The sequence below is a fragment of the Ostrinia furnacalis genome, unplaced genomic scaffold, assembly GCF_004193835.3.
Source record: "Ostrinia furnacalis isolate ACB-3 unplaced genomic scaffold, ASM419383v2 OfSCF0587, whole genome shotgun sequence".
Lineage (NCBI taxonomy): Eukaryota > Metazoa > Arthropoda > Insecta > Lepidoptera > Crambidae > Ostrinia > Ostrinia furnacalis.
In genome coordinates this window covers 266853-283230 of record NW_021130826.1, presented here as the reverse complement: position 1 = coordinate 283230, position 16378 = coordinate 266853, and the positions used below count along the sequence as shown (strand labels likewise).

The window sequence follows — 16378 nt, the reverse complement described above, 5'->3', positions numbered from 1 at the left end:
CGTTAGTAATGTCAAACGATATTTTTACAAATTTCTATCAAATGTAAAAAAAAACTTGCTTCTTTTTCTAGTTGACCAAAAACCTCTGCAGTATGAAAAGTATTATACTTAAAATATTTTATTGAAACGATCAATATCATTAGCGCACTAACAAAATAACAAGGTTCTGCCGGCTTTATTTCGGCCAGCTTTTGGGTTGGCTGTTTTCGGCACAACTAGAACTAAATTATAAGCTCTCACTCTCGTTGTGAATTATTAATATTAATACAATATTTTAAGTGAAAACCAAATGGCCTACAAAGAAAACGCTAGCTTCTGCGCCCGCGCAGCGCTACGCATTCAGAGCGTTGCTAATATGTGCTTACTGTGTATAATTGTTGGGGTTTCACTCACAATTATGACGGATAGGTACGTGCGATTGTTAATACTGCGCGACCCAGTTGTGGTTAAACACACATTGTTTTAATGTAATATAACCCGAATTTTAAAGTTACTGTTAAGATAACCGCCGCAAAGAACTTGTTGTTAAGGTGCAGGTGTTAAGCTAAAGCACTCTACAAACGAAAGTCGCTGGAAGGTTGATGCATTTTTGAGATAAAAAGTCGCTACAATGTCGATGAAACAAGTATTTAATCACATAACTTTGACTCTAAAATGTACAGGCTACTTGAACTTAATGTTACCATTATTAAAAAGTATTACTCATAAGATACTGCCAATAAATAGTGCTATCGAATTCCTTTAAAAGTTGTCGAAGTATATGTTACGGTCAATGTGATAAATGTGAAAATTATGAATAATCGCCGGTTATTATGAATAATTACCTCATGATTTGGTAAAAGTGATTAATATGAGATCATTTATGTGTGTATAAAACTAAATAGGCGGCTTAGGGGTGGCCCAAGGGCCACCCCCGCCGCACCCTAACCTATTTTTTACTTTAATCAAAACAATATGTTATGGGCATTATGGCAAAGTAATGTTACGCAAGAAACAGTCCAAAGTCATTATGCCAAATTATATTATTAAATGATATCAAAACGATCAAAATGTGTGGCTGTACACCGGCGCTGTACACGAGCCGATGTCCTCTATTATGATATTTGTTAGTGTTAACTCTCCGTGTACGAGGTGACTAAAAGTTACGTCCCGTACCAGGTGGGGTATGACATACCCCAATATACAAAGTGATAAAATTTTCATTCAACATTTTTTTAGGTGGAATTTAATATTTAATATTGATTATTTACGTATGCTAATTAGGTTTAAGAAATGCTCTGAGCTGAAATTATGTATTATAACATTTTTATCATAAAAAAACAAAAAGACACAATTTCCGTTGTTCTTGTAATTTAGGAATCAGTTTCCTACGTATAATTTTTAATTGGTGCCTTTAATTATGACAACCTTTTTTATTTAACAAAGTACAAGTATTGACTTATAATTTAAAAGTTAGTTAAAAACTGGAAGGGTATAAATTTGTTTTGATCATCGGTTTTCAATTTACCACAATTCTAATGAAAGAAAATGAGTATGCTCAATGCGAAAAATGGGAGCGTAACAATTTTATTTATTTATAAAATATGTTATTCCATTTCAGTAGCCCATAAATTGTATCACCAAGTATAAATTGTAGCCCATAAGTGTATGTTCACATACATCTTCGGATCTCAGTACTAAACTTCCAGATTCGCACTAAAAGTCATCTCATTTGACTAAAAGTGCTTGAAAATTTCAGATACCGTAAAAATCACGAAAAATAATATTTGTATTGAATTTTATTCAATTGACAAAGCTAAAAATATATAAATTACACCAAAACTGTTAGATTTTTTTTAAAACTTTTTAACAACGTCCCGTACCAGGTGGGGTGTGTGACACCCACACGCACTTTAAAGGCATGTAACTCAGTTGGTAGTCACCACTGGACTAATTTTGCAACGCTGATCGAAGCAGCAGTGTCATAATTCCAGCTACTGAGAATTTCAAATTCAACACTTGCAAATTTTTAAAATTGTGGCTATTTTTAAAGGACTGGGGTGTGTCACACCCCACCTCGTACAGCGAGGGTTAAGGTTGCATTATTAAATAATCACTGATAAATGTGATTAATTTATCACTTTTACCTCGCCTGTCGGTAATTATTCATAATAACCGGCGATTATTCATAATTTTCAATTTATCACATTAACCGTAACATATACATTATTATTATTATTATTATTTATTATCGATAGTTATGCAACACTACTTGACTGTGCTTGCTCTGAGCTTTATCATAATACTCGCACCTTTATCCCATTGTATCTACCTATAATTTGTCATTTTAACTATGAGTCTTAAATCAAACCTTTCCACTAACATGAAGGTTTATGGCATTTCCCCATCAAATTAACATGAAACAGCAATAAAACAAAATGACACCAATCTCAAGTTCCCAATGACTAACTCTACCTAAAATTGTGTAAGTGCATAAACAAAGATATACAATAAAACAATAAATCATCATAACAACGGTCTCTAGTATCTCATACGAATACTTTAATATATTAACATTCCAGCCATACATGCACGCTTCTATGTTTCGCACCTGCGTGACAAAATGTTTCCACAATAGCATTATAGTAAGCTAAGGTCCATAGTGATGTACTTTTTGGAATTCCACACTCAGGAATCCAAACCGGTGTGTTTTGTCATTTGACACGACGATAATTGGAAAGTAACGGCGATATTGGGATAAAAATATACCAGTGGGTCGTTTTATAGTACTTTAAATTTTATAGCGGGGATCCGTTTAGATGTTACACGATGTGACCTTTACAGTTTTTACTCAAGGACCGTGTAAATCTGTACGAGCTAAGGCGCATCACTCTAAGTCTAAACCATTGTAAAGTCTTATTTACTTGAAATTTGTGTTATTTTGCAGTCAAATGAGTGAGATGTATCTATCTATGAGAGAAAATATTGACGTGTAAAGTTAACACTTATTTGCATGATTTTCTTTTTAATTATTCAATGGGTTAGTTTATGCAACATTAACGGAAGAATGCACTCATAACTGCACTGTAACTTCTATTATGTGATAGATAAACATAATAAACTAGAAATTGTTGAATTAGTAGAGCAATAATTCATATGGACTTTATTTAAATGATTTCACTTTCAAAATTTTACAGTCACAAGCACATGCAACTATACAGTTTCATTGCAAAATAGCATCTAGGTATCTCAAGAACATAAGATGCCACAGTATTCACCTTTATGTGCCGTCGTCCGTCGTCATTAAAATATCTGTATAATATCAACCATATAATATGGATTAAAGTTCATTCATTCAGTTTTATTAACAAGCTGTTAATCATAAGCACCACGAGGTCCCACGGAGCTTAACCATTAAACAGCATAACTTGACCCCTATCAAATTGCCTGTACAGCTTAAGTTGACAAAGCTCAACAATAAACCAGCATAAGTTGACCCCTAACTGATTGCGAGCCCAAAAATTAGCTAGCTTATGTTGACCCTTGTTTGATTTCCTACGAAATATTAAAGTGTCACATGTTTGAGTAATACAGTTACGATAATCAGGATGGATTTTTAGACCATTATTTGTGGAAATGCTAAGTTATTATTATACACACAAGAAAAAACGTTTCTTCGTTTCTTTAATTGTAACGATCAAGATGCCTTCCTAATAAGGAAATAATAATTTCCGTCTCTAAAATGCATCCATGTGTCAGACTAAAGCTTAAATATTGATCTTAGATACTACATTTCTATGATAATATGAAACATACAACAAAGTTGCAAGCATAGCTTGCAAAGCTCTTGACAAAGTAGGATAGATTTGCATTTTTCTAAGATAATTAATTCCAATGGAGAAAAATACACTCAATTTACCTACCACTTAATTGTTTGCCAATCTGTCTCCCACCACTACTGACAGCTTATATCCAACCATCATAACTTGACCCGCATCTGATTGCCATTTGTGCGTGTGCGCAGGTCAGCACGGCGACCCGCGGTGCGTGTACGTGCCGCCTTCCACGGGCCAGACGTACTTCTCGTTTCGGATCGCGTACGCCAAGTGCGGGACCAAGCCTGGTAAGTTTATACTGTCTATTTACTTATTATTGTAATTTTAGTTTGTTGTTAGATAACTTAGATACAAATGATCCAGGCTGCTACCAACCGGAATGCTTTCATTATGGAAAACATTGGGGAGGCCTATGTTCAGGCTGGTTTTAGTGTCACGCGGACTGTTAGTGCGGATCGCTCCGCACAGCCGATTTGTATGAACTGCTAGGGAGCGGAGCGGATCCTCCGGACCGCATAACTCTAAAACGCTCCGTAGACGTTCATACAGATGGCCGTGCGGAGCGGATCTGCACCGGGCGGACCGCGTGACACTAAAACCAGCCTCAGCAGTGGACGTCCTATGGCTGAAATGATGATGATGATGTCCTATGAAAAGGATCCATACCACATAAAGTACCACATGATGGAGATGAAGATGCTGAAGTGGGGGCATCTTAAAAAAGACCTGCATTCATATTAGATCAGATCTTCCGATCTATATTAAAACACTCTTTGAAACATATAAACGTAATGATAGGACCTGTAACTGAAAGGCTTCAACATAACCCCCGGGTAACCTAATACAGTCTAGTAAGCTTTTCTGAATCGTAGAGCTGAGCTAGAGATAGATAGTACTGATAATGCCTTATACCCCAACAAACATTTTATTTCATGTTCATTTAGACTAACGTAACTTTAAGTTAATTAAATCCAAAATGCACCAAAACACTTACTTCAATAAACAAGCTGTATTTAACTTAACTTACGTCAAACAAAGTGACTATCCCAACTAATATTATAAATGCGAAAGTAACTCTGTCTGTCTGTCTGTCTGTCTGTTACGCTTTCCCGCTTAAACCTCGCAACCGATTTTGATGAAATTTGGCATAGAGATAGTTTGAGTCCCGGGAAAGAACAAAGGATAGTTTTTATCCCGGTTTTTGAAACAGGGACGCGCGCGATAAAGTTTTTCTGTGACAGACAAAATTTCACGCGGGCGAAGCCGCGGGCGGAAAGCTAGTATCTTTAATAAATTAAGCATCGATGGCTTTTTCCACAGCCACTAAATCTTTCTATATCAATTTGTTACCCATTATTAAAGTTGTTAAAGGTTGTCAAATTGATTCGTATAAACATTAAAGCCTAACCGAAGGCAGTAGTTGTCAGGAAGCCACGGAATCATCGTAAAGATAAGAATATCCGGTATTAGCTCGACTATTTAGCGCTACATTCGATTCATCGTGGCAAACGATATCGCGGCGTAGAAGGAAATTGCACAATAATTGCCTTGTTGATGGCAATTACTTGAAGGTACTGCTAATTTGCTGATGATTAGAAGCTAATTTGAAAGGTGTATCGATAATTTTAAGACAATTTTGTTATTAAACGTGTTGTTAATATGTTTTCTGTCAGGATAAAGGAATCTAAACAATATTATTGACATACTTACATTACATTTAGGTATTTAGCAGGGCTATATCTCGTTCACGAATTGACAGATATTCGATTCTTGTACCTGGCGATTGAGCCGAATCGATCACTTAAGTAGCGTTCGCATTTTTCCTTCTTAATCGATCCCTCATAGTAGAAGATTGTAAACATTTCTTTGATTAAGAGTCTCCATCATTTCAGTCGCACACTTATGAAGTTTTCATTTGTTTTCATTTCCACACAAGTCAGTTGCAAATTATACTTAGTCCTATAATGTCTAAATAAAATAAACTTAATCCGTTCTTGGTTTAATATAACTAGCTATAGTTGATTCAGTGATGTCGAAAGAAAGTGATGGATGACTCATCTAGATTAACAAGGCTCTAAATCTGGTGGCCAAAAGACGTAGCATGCTTGGAATTTGGAATTTCTTTCGAAAGTGGGTAAACTTGTGATTTTTGCGTATATACTATTATTGTCTTATGTTAAAAGTTCATTCAACTTTCTATTGAGTAGCATATCATCATCATCATTTCAGCCACAGGACGTCCACTGCTGAACATAGGCCTCCCCCAATGACTTCCACATCGCACGGTTGGTAGCGGCCTGCATCCAGCGCCTTCCCGCTACCTTTATCAGGTCAAGAATACCATTCCCTACCGCCAACAGGAGGCGTGTCGTAAGAGGCGACTAAATCCTGTAGCACGAGATGGGCAGCAGCGTCTAGGTGCGAAACCTTATAAAAAACTGCGCTCGCCAACCCGCCTGCCAAGCGTGGCGAGTACTGGCAACTCCCCCCCCCTGATGAACGGCAGAGTAGCATAATGGCTGAAGTAAAACAATACAATAAGAGGATACTCTTTATTAGTAAAATTTTTCAGGTAAAGCGTATTTCGGTTGTGTCATTCCTATTGACAGTTTCTGGTAGAGTTTAAATTGTCTTATTTAGATAATTTCCAAGTTTTGTTTGCAATGCTTCAGCCTGCAACCTCTAACAACTTTTGAAGGCCCTTGTCCAGCTGTGGACATTTGGTTGAAACGAACGAATGAAACAATTAGCGAAAGATAAATCCCGGGGATATTTCCTAATATCGAAGAAATTGTGCTGTAATATTGAGTTAAACAATCAATCCCCTGATCGCTGAGTTAAGTTATGTTGATGTTTAGAATATCAGTAGAATAAAATATAAAATACCTACCTGATTGCTTCAGTTAGATTGCCGATGTCGCCATAATCATAATAATATGATAAGTGGACCTAATGCCGGTGGCTTCTTGAATTATATGGATAATCCAATATCCTACGGCTAATATACGCCGTCAATATTGCAATAAAACGTAATACATCGAATCCCAATTATCACTGATTGAAAATTGAAATACGATGTTTTCTATTACGGACGCAAGAGACTGGACATATCAGTCCCACTATACATATTAAATTAATCAAACTTATAAACATACCTCGTTATATAAATGCCGTTTCAATTGACAACAAATAATTCCATCTAGACCCGTAGCTGGGAACATATAAATTACTAACCGAGTCCAAAACGGTAATTCCGGTCTGTACGTTAGCAAACACTAACAGACACGTGACGAATGAATTTGCGTAAATGGACCGCGGCAAACGGTGTGAAATCAATAAATACATCCCGCCGGTAACTGATGCGAACAGGGATCATTAGCTCACAATAAATCCATCTCGCACTAGACGGTTGTATAATGTTACCTTATGCACAGGCTCCCAAACTTTTTGGCTTGAAATTAATATACGGCTAAATATACGACCCCAGGTAACTGATGTGAACAGGGATCGTTAGCTTACCAATCAATCCATCTCACACTTGACGGTTGAATAATGATACTTTATGCATACGTTCCCAAACTTATTGAAATGAAAAACACAACCGCAGGCAACTGATGCATGTGAACAAGCATCATTAGCTCAATGTCTCACACAAAGCTGTATTAATACTTTATGCAAGCAAAGGCTCCTAAACTTTTTAGTTTGATATCAAAAATACAACCTACAGGCAACAGTTAATAAATAAATCCCGCAGTTGACCGAGGTTATTTTGAAATAATCTTTCTCGATTTTCCTTAGCACCCATTGGGGGCTGATTTCAGTAATTTATTAGGTTTGGAAACCACTGTTTCAAGCGTTCCTCTCCGCTATGGATATTTTACATACTATTTTAGTTTCGCTTAGCGTCAATTACAATTCCCGTTGCTTTTGTTTATTATACAAAGCATAAATTAATAAAAAAATAAAAAACAAACTCTACTTCATTGGAGGATTAATGATATCGTTGATTGTTTTAAAACTAAGAGCAACAAGACTAACGTGACATTTATTATGTAATTACATAAGTATTTACAGCTTGACGCTTCGGCTGTGTTGCCGTACTACATAATAAATGTCGCGTCTCACTTAATTATTTATTTACAATATCACCTCAATAGATGGTAATGACTTTTTTATATTTATGTAACATTATCTCTAAGAAATACACGTAAATCTTTACAATTCTTGAATTACTGTAGTATGTACTTTTCATTATAGAGTATTTGGATGGTCATTCATAAAGAAAGGCGTGCTTTAGTACATAAATCACCGTATGCTACTGATATCTTTCAAAAGGCGCTGGTCATTAAAATCGTCAACCGTTATGCATAAATGTCGTTATGTCTTTTCTATATCAAATATTTTATAGCCTTCACCTCTCGACCTCTTCAGGTTTCCGCGCCTTCGGACCACAATATCATGTGAATAAGGATAATAACATGTAAATCATCGGCTTTTATCGACCTGATAACCTACTCAGCCTACTGATGATACCCGAAAATATTTTATTGTCACCATTCGAATGTATAATCCTACCTTTTAACGATTCATCTTAGCAGCTTTCTTCATATCATAAATGCTTTTAAATATGCTAAAATCATCGCCTTGACATTCAAAAACAATTCTCGTAGCTATATACGGATTATGATTTCTGTCATTTTATAAATCTGTACACCGCTGACGTTTATGGAGAATAATAAAATTCGTAGATGCTATAATTAAGAATGATTAAGACATTTATAACATTGTCGAAAATCGTTAAAGTGGCGCTTGTTATTTTGGGCTCTTCAGGAAACGGCTACTTGCGGGCGTAAATTACGAGCAAGAGGCAGTTAACATGGTTGATAATGTTGCGGGGATAAATGTCAAAACAATAACTATAAAAAGGAACACATACTCGTACCTGAGTTGTAAAATTTGGAGCGAAACCATTAGCTGGCTGGTGAGAGTTACACATTATACAGATAGGTAGACCTAAGAGTTATAAAAGTTATGGCATGGCTACAATACTGGATGAATGTAGGTTAGGTCAGGGTTATGACTTTGTATTTGTATTTGTGTCGTAGATAACTGTTTGAAACTGGACAAAACACTACGTAACGGGGTAGGTCAGCAAAAAGTAGACTTACAATTAAAACAGTACCGACGAACTAACTCGCACAGAGAAACTTAATGACGTGGCATCTCAGTTATACGAAAAAAGTTAATTCAATTAACACGACCTTTTTGCAAACGCATAGTTACCCGGAACTTGGAAACATAAACTGAACAGTTAAGATAATTGCGCACGCGCGAAGGAAGTCAGATGCGCGTGGCATGCGTAGATAGCCGTTGTTTACCTCTATTTTCATCTGCGGCACGTTAAAAAGATATACGATCAGGTCAAAGTGAACGCGGCCTGCATCATGTATAAACAACATTGTCAGTCTCTATACATTTTGAAGGCGCTGGACGCAGGCCGCTACCAACCGAACAACATGGAAAGCATTGGGGGAGGCCTGTGTTCAGCAGTGGACGTCCTATGGCTGAGATGATGATGATGATGATGATACATTTTGAATTGATGAGATTTGACCGTGCGTTGGAAAGAACGCAAACCACACCACTGATAGATTGTATTGCCCGGACCGCTGCACGCAGACCGTACCCTGACCAAAAATGTTTTTCATACGTTATGCGGGCTGCGTTCACTTTGACTTGACCACTGCCAGCAGAATGCATTCAGTGTGGCAAATCCTTAAGCAGCCCCACCTAAATAAAATGTTGCATTACAACAACTGTTTGGATGTCATCACCTCTGATGCTTATATCAGGTCCTGCTATATCGACAGTCTTTAGAGGATGTGTGATAAATTTAACATTACTCAGTTTTACATTTACTTTGCTTACTTTGATGTGAGCTGGATGACCTTCACCTTTACCTGTGTTCTTTCACTTACCTATGTATTTTAAATTCCTACCATTAATCTTGATCTCAAAATTATATGTGCGTTATTCCTTTAAAATGTCCACAAACCTGAAGTTAAATGTCTCGCAGAGTAGTTAAAGGTGCGTGTGTATATGACAAATGAATGGAAGTAAGACGTAGGTATTAAGCTGGACTAAGCATTCTATCTACTATCCCTATGATAAAGTATGATTCTCTAGTGCATGCATGAAAGCATGTGATGGAAATACAATCGCCAGAAACACATTAATGATCTTCTTACGTTGAGAGTTTCGGGGATCTTTTGTCGTCTTATCGAAAACCAGTTGCCGTAATTTATTATCTCGGGAATAAATTATGTTCGGCGAGCTACTTTGTATGGTACAATGTAAGGATCATCTGATTTACATATAACTTTTTGGTAGGGAGGTCACTTTCATTAAAGTGCAACAGTGTAGAGTTTTCTGTTCGTTTTATTTTACTTCGGCTTGTGCCAAGATGTCTCTTAATTAGTATTTACGCTGTTCATTGTTATGTCGAAAGATATTTACGAGCTGTTAATATTATAAGAGCCAGGTGGGGCACGCGGATAAGGAATGTCGGACAACAGACCTGCCCTAGGGAGTAACTATCTAGACAGATAATAAAATAATCTGAGGATTTTCAGTGAAAACGTTTCTACATCTGAGATTATTGAGCTGTGACGAAGTGCTTTTGATATTTTCTGAAAACTGACGATGACTAACAATATAAATATTATCAGATTGGAAATTGATTTACTCGCCTTTCACACGTATCGTGTTCGTTAATACCTGATCTTCAGCAATAACGCGGTCCATGTATGAAACGCAAGATAAGATCGTAAATGAATAATGGACGTGTGGAGGTGCAATATCATTTAAGGTTATTAGTTGAATTACCAAAAATGCAGCCTGAAGGCAAACTCATAAGTCTGGAGGCGTCGCGAAATGTCCGCACAATCTTCTTTCATTTTTATACTTTATCGCCTTTTATGTTCCCAGTACTGATAATTCGTAACGTTTTCGTAATAAATCGCAACCGTCAACTTTACCGTGTCGGCCTCAGTTTAACAAAGTGAGTTTTTCTCATTCCGATTTCTAGTTGATCCCACTACGGCTAGTGTGGAGTATAACGGGGGCCATGCGTCCCGCTCCTTCTGCGAATGTTGCGCGCGAGCATTGTTTCTCAGAACCGCCACCCGCCAGACCGCATATCACAGCGCTCAAGGTCCAAATTCCTCCAGCACCCCGCCTCTGAGACGCCAACCCTCAATCCAGTACCGAGACCATTTCCTTCCCGACACACCAAAGCATTTGCGACCCTAAAGGCCTCCAATAGAACGTGACGTATTAAACGCAGCGACAATCCGAAATCGATTTTATATCTCGCGCGATAGGGTCCGGACGTGTTAACCGCCAGTCAAAGTTGGAAGATTAATGTCCTAATGGATAGTGGTTCTGAAAGGGAGTTTGCTAGAAGCTCTTAGGGGTCAGTTTCGCTTGCGTGACAAGCCTCCGGCTTCTGGTTCGATCCGCGTTCTTCGGGCGATTTCAACTTTTTGCGTGAGTTCATCCGCTTAGGTATAGCCCCAACAATAATAAGGATTTTAAAATGTTACTTTAGTTTAGATCATCAAGATCTTATTGAAAAGTAAATACATTATTTATAAAATTATTGGTGAGATGGAAAAATTATTGGTACCTCTTAAAATTAACTTCAACATAATTACGTCATAAGATTAATGCATAATACCGCTCCTTATAAATCAAGACACACGCGTATACAGTAATTTATATTTTGTAAAATAAATAGGCTATTGAAATGTGCTTATACGTCCCCGTAATCCTTTAACCCTGCCACTGCTTCGGGATAATAAATAGGCCATTGCTGAGAAAAAGCAGCGCAAGAAACTCAGTCGCCTATTTATTACATCCAGAGATATTCCGCTTTATTCCTATGAAACTATCTTAACTTAAACCTATCTTCCAGACCTCCACGGGCAGTTCTACGAGAACACAGTGGTAGTTCAGTACGACAAAGACCTGCTGGAAGTGTGGGACGAAGCCAAGAGACTGCGCTGCGAATGGTTCAACGACTATGAGAAGACCGCCTCGAAGCCGCCCATGGTGATAGCTGATTTGGACGTGGTGCAGTTGGATTTCAGAGGTTAGTAGTTGTGATTTAAAAAAACTTAGGGCCTATTTAGAACTGGCGCGAATTGCATTAAATATTGCTATTATGTAGCACTCAATTAGGTACTTATCGATAAAACGTTTTAATAACCGTCAGCTGATGAGTCCTTTCTTATGCTTAACATTTTCCAGTTTTCTCTACCTTATCTTAAACATAGGAAGGAACATAGGCCTTAATACACTATCAGTTAGTACTTTAATGAGCTGACATTGCGCAGGTAAACATGACGTTACTCCAATACTCTCCTTGTACTTAACCATATTTTATAGTTTGAAGAAAAGGTGATCCAATATGGAAAAGTTTTTAATCCTCCATCCGATATGTGTTATTAGATTAAATAAATACCATCTATTTACATCGTTCTCCTGTTATAGGTGACAACGTGGATTGTTGGATGGAGATCCAAGCGGGCAAAGGGCCGTGGGCTCCACCAGTCTCCGGGATAGTCCCTCTGGGGTCCACTCTAACCCTCGTCGTGGCCATCAACGATTATCGAGGTAAGATTGCATATTTTATATACTTAATGATAAGGTAAGGTTCGTCTTCGTGTAACAGATATTGGCTATTGGCGTTGTAAGTGCGCCGTTTGATGACAGTATGCTATGTAGATGAAGTAACTGTGATACTGATGATAAAAATAACGTAGTCGCAAATGAGCTTGTAATATGGCGGTTAGATAACGAACATACTTGCCTAGGCGCAGACCACCGACTTTTAGTTGGCCGATAGTTGGACCCGATTCTAATTTGTATGAAGAATCAGCCGATACCAAATCGGTGTAATGTGCGCACTTTCATACGTCTCCATACTGATCAACAGCCCGACCCAACTATCGGCCAACTAAAAATCGAAGATCTGCGCCTAGGCTAAAAGATACATATTAATAAATACTAAAATCTCTATGGCTCTGCATTACCTGCTCATTGTCATTACACTGGCACTGGGATTCTAACCCGCAATCGCAGGCAGGTCTAAGGTCGATAAAAATATACCTACATAGAGGTAGGTTACGGTACAGTCCGTCTTAAAAAACCGTGAATGTGAACTGTGATGGGACTTACCCAGAAGACGCCTTGCCACTCGCGGCTTGATTAACGAACGTGGTGTTTTATTGCTAAATTAAATAATTTGATTAATTATACAATAGTTTAACATGTGTTTCGGTATAAAACGCTATTAAAACAATTTGATTTACGACTTTCGGCTTTGCTGTACTTTATAGATTTGATGAAACCTGCTTTTCAAGATCAAATTGATGGCAAATTAAAGAGTTATATTGGTTCCTAAGGTAGGCCGCACAAGGAATCACAAAAAAAGAAATCTTAACGGTCTTAATTCAGACAAAATGGAACAAATTATTTTTAAATCAGTGAATCAGCTATTCTAAATTTTAGATCAGCCAATAAAGTAGGCAATAGAGATCAGGCCTAATCAAGATGGACATAATTTATATGTCTAGGCATTTTAGTCGTAAATTAATTTAGAAATCTGTTTTATAACTCAAAAGCTGTAAAAATTGCTCAGCTAAAAGTGGATTCTATTTTCAACTTCTTTTTAAGACAGGTACATAATTAAGTATGTAAGATTTTCAATGTAGTTAAAGCCAAACGCGAACTATGTGAGATACATTTTGTCACCTGAGGGCTGAGTAAGATTTTACATCAAATGAGCGCGTAAAAAAATACATTAAATGTATGACGGATTGTTCAGCGCCCCTAGCGGAAACTTTCAAGAACTAAAATTTTCATACATTTACGCGTTTTATGTAAACTCACACTAAGCCCTCTGATGTGAAGTAACCACCGCCCTTATCAATATTAACAGTACTAAAGAGTTTCTTACCTTTAATATTATAGTATCTGTGAATGGCTTTAGCCTATTCGAATACTGAGTCGAAAAATAAGCATTTAATTTATTGAATAATCATCGACCTACCTGTGAAATTAAATTCTCATTATAAATTATCGCAACGCATTGTAATATACCGTTTGTTAACAGACGGGTGAGTTTTATAAAAAGCCGATGATACATTCGTCAGTGATTGACGTATCTTTATTTTACTTTTGTGATCATGTCAATGGGTGAAATGATTCAATTGATAAAATACTACTTTATTATTGTAGCTGGGGAAATCCCAAATAGATAGAGTGCTCACTTCATTTTGTAGTTTCGTGGGAACAATTTATATCAGGGTATAAATGACTTATTCATTTATAGGCGTATTTCAGTACTAACTTTCACCGCTATACAGCCTTTAGTACATCTTTCCTCATAAGATGATTTTGACCTAAGATGACATACCGCATACCTTCCTGGCATGGGGAGATTACGATGTAATTATATCCTAACGAACAGGGTTTCTCATTTTGCGTATTGCTCTGTAGCTTTATTTATAATCTCTAAAACCTTATATTATAACTAGCGGCCGCCCGCTACTTCGTACGCGTGGATCCCATTTTACCCCCTTAGGGGTGGAGTTTCGTAAAATCCTTTCTTAGCGGATGCCTTCGTCATAACATCTACCTGCATGCCAAATTTCAGCCCGATCCGTCCAGTGGTTTGGGCTGTGCGTTGATAGATCATTATGTCAGTCAGTCACCTTTGAGTTTTGCTACTATTTTTGTTTTATTATTTGACTTGTCAGTAGTGTTACGTTCGTTCAAGAGCCGCCCTCGTACTGTAGACTCTCAAAAGTACCAATTAATTAAGTGCAACAAAAAAGAAATAACGATACGAAATTTAAATAATACTGCAGTTTATTGGTAGGGGGGCTTAATATTTACTATAATCGCAGTTACACTACGGGACGAGTAACTTAATGCCAAGCAGCTACCAATGAAACGCTCGTAACAGTACCTATTCCACATTTCGTACGCGCTAATGCCATTCAAGAGGTGTTTCACAATCACTATGCTCGTGTTCTGTATAATTATGAGATGTCCAGTTATTAATAATTACACATTTATACAATCTCATGAGTTTCTTGCCTCCAAATTGCCCATTGTGTTCTTAAACACATGTGGGCAAAAAGCTTAAAAATTATTTTATTACATCACTTTATTGCTGTCATTTCCGAGCCAACCTTTTTGGTATTTTGGCTCATTATTTTTTTACTATTGAATAGGTTTGCCTATCGAAGCTTTATGTTGATTAATTAATGTATAATATTTATTTATGCTATTACTTTTAGTTCCGTTGATGGGGAATACCCCTTTGCATTTATTTACGATCACAGCTGTTGCATTATTTTGATTAAATTATTGTGTGCTATGGCGACTGTTGTATTGCAGTATTGTAGGTACAGAAGACATTTCTCTTGTAAAATAGCACTTATCACTCCTACATAAGATGCCCCAGTGTTCAGTGTTTCCAGTTCATTACTGTAAAAGTATTCTTGACATAAAAATTCAACTGGCTATTAATAATACCACCACCTTAACCACCCAATATCCAACGTGAAATTATTTTCACCAAAATTCTAATTACTGTATTTCTCAACGTCCGCAGTACACGTGTTTGATGCTATCACTCGGTTAAATTAAAATCCTCCATATATCATGCCAGTCTTTGTCGGATATTTAATATACAGTCGGCATCAAATGTAGCGGATTTGAAGATTCCACGATATCACCATGTGCAAAAGACACAAGATTCATTTTACAATGACTTACTTGACTTGACTTAATGTCCTATGTCCCCTAGATAGGGCAGAGGGCGTCCACAACAGTCCTCCATCGCGTTCGGTCTTGAGCTTCGCGTTTGATCTCGCTCCAAGTCTTGCCGATCTTCTTCGCTTCGTCTGCCACAGTGCGCCGCCAAGTTTGCTTGCATTTTACGATAATTAATTGACAGATGTATAAAAAAATTGGCATGAGCTTTTGATGCTGACTGTACTGCAATGTGTCAAAGTAATTATCGACAAGTAAGATCTTAAAATTAAATTAACAACTAACGTATTTTAACTTTAATTGCCATTCGCGAGATGTATGACGCTAAAACCGTCTTATGGTTCAATTAATTTTCTTTTCTTCATCTCTATTGTTTTATGGGCAGTTTTTATTTTGCTTTTTAAATAAAGTACAGCCATTTTTCTTATTTTTTAAGACCACCTCGGAACTGATTGAAAAACATTATTTTTTGCTAACAAAATCAGCATAAGAAATTCATTGACTTAGTTGTTTGAAGTTTAGCTTTAAATTTAAATTTAATTATTGTAATGGACCTTAGCCCAATTAATACTTGTACTCTGTTCTTACAATATTGACTCAACTCGATATCTTTTAAACTAAGATCACTTGGTGGTGTCACACACTTAAAAGTGAGTATGCATACGAGGGCTGCACTAAAAGTATCGGGAATGGAATATTTCCACTGTTCCAGTCAT

The 16378-nt window shown here is 37.0% G+C and overlaps 1 protein-coding gene across 4 annotated transcripts in view; it reads left to right on the top strand.

Annotated features, from left to right (window-relative positions):
- m (zona pellucida domain-containing protein miniature) overlaps positions 1-16378 on the top strand; it is a 34398-nt gene that overhangs the window by 276 nt on the left and 17744 nt on the right. For all 4 annotated transcript variants that reach the window (XM_028323024.1, XM_028323023.1, XM_028323025.1 and 1 more), the window contains exons 2-4: positions 4004-4102; positions 11791-11967; positions 12369-12491. In XM_028323024.1, the coding sequence (XP_028178825.1) occupies positions 4004-4102; positions 11791-11967; positions 12369-12491 (399 nt within the window). The remainder of the gene's footprint in view (positions 1-4003; positions 4103-11790; positions 11968-12368; positions 12492-16378) is intronic.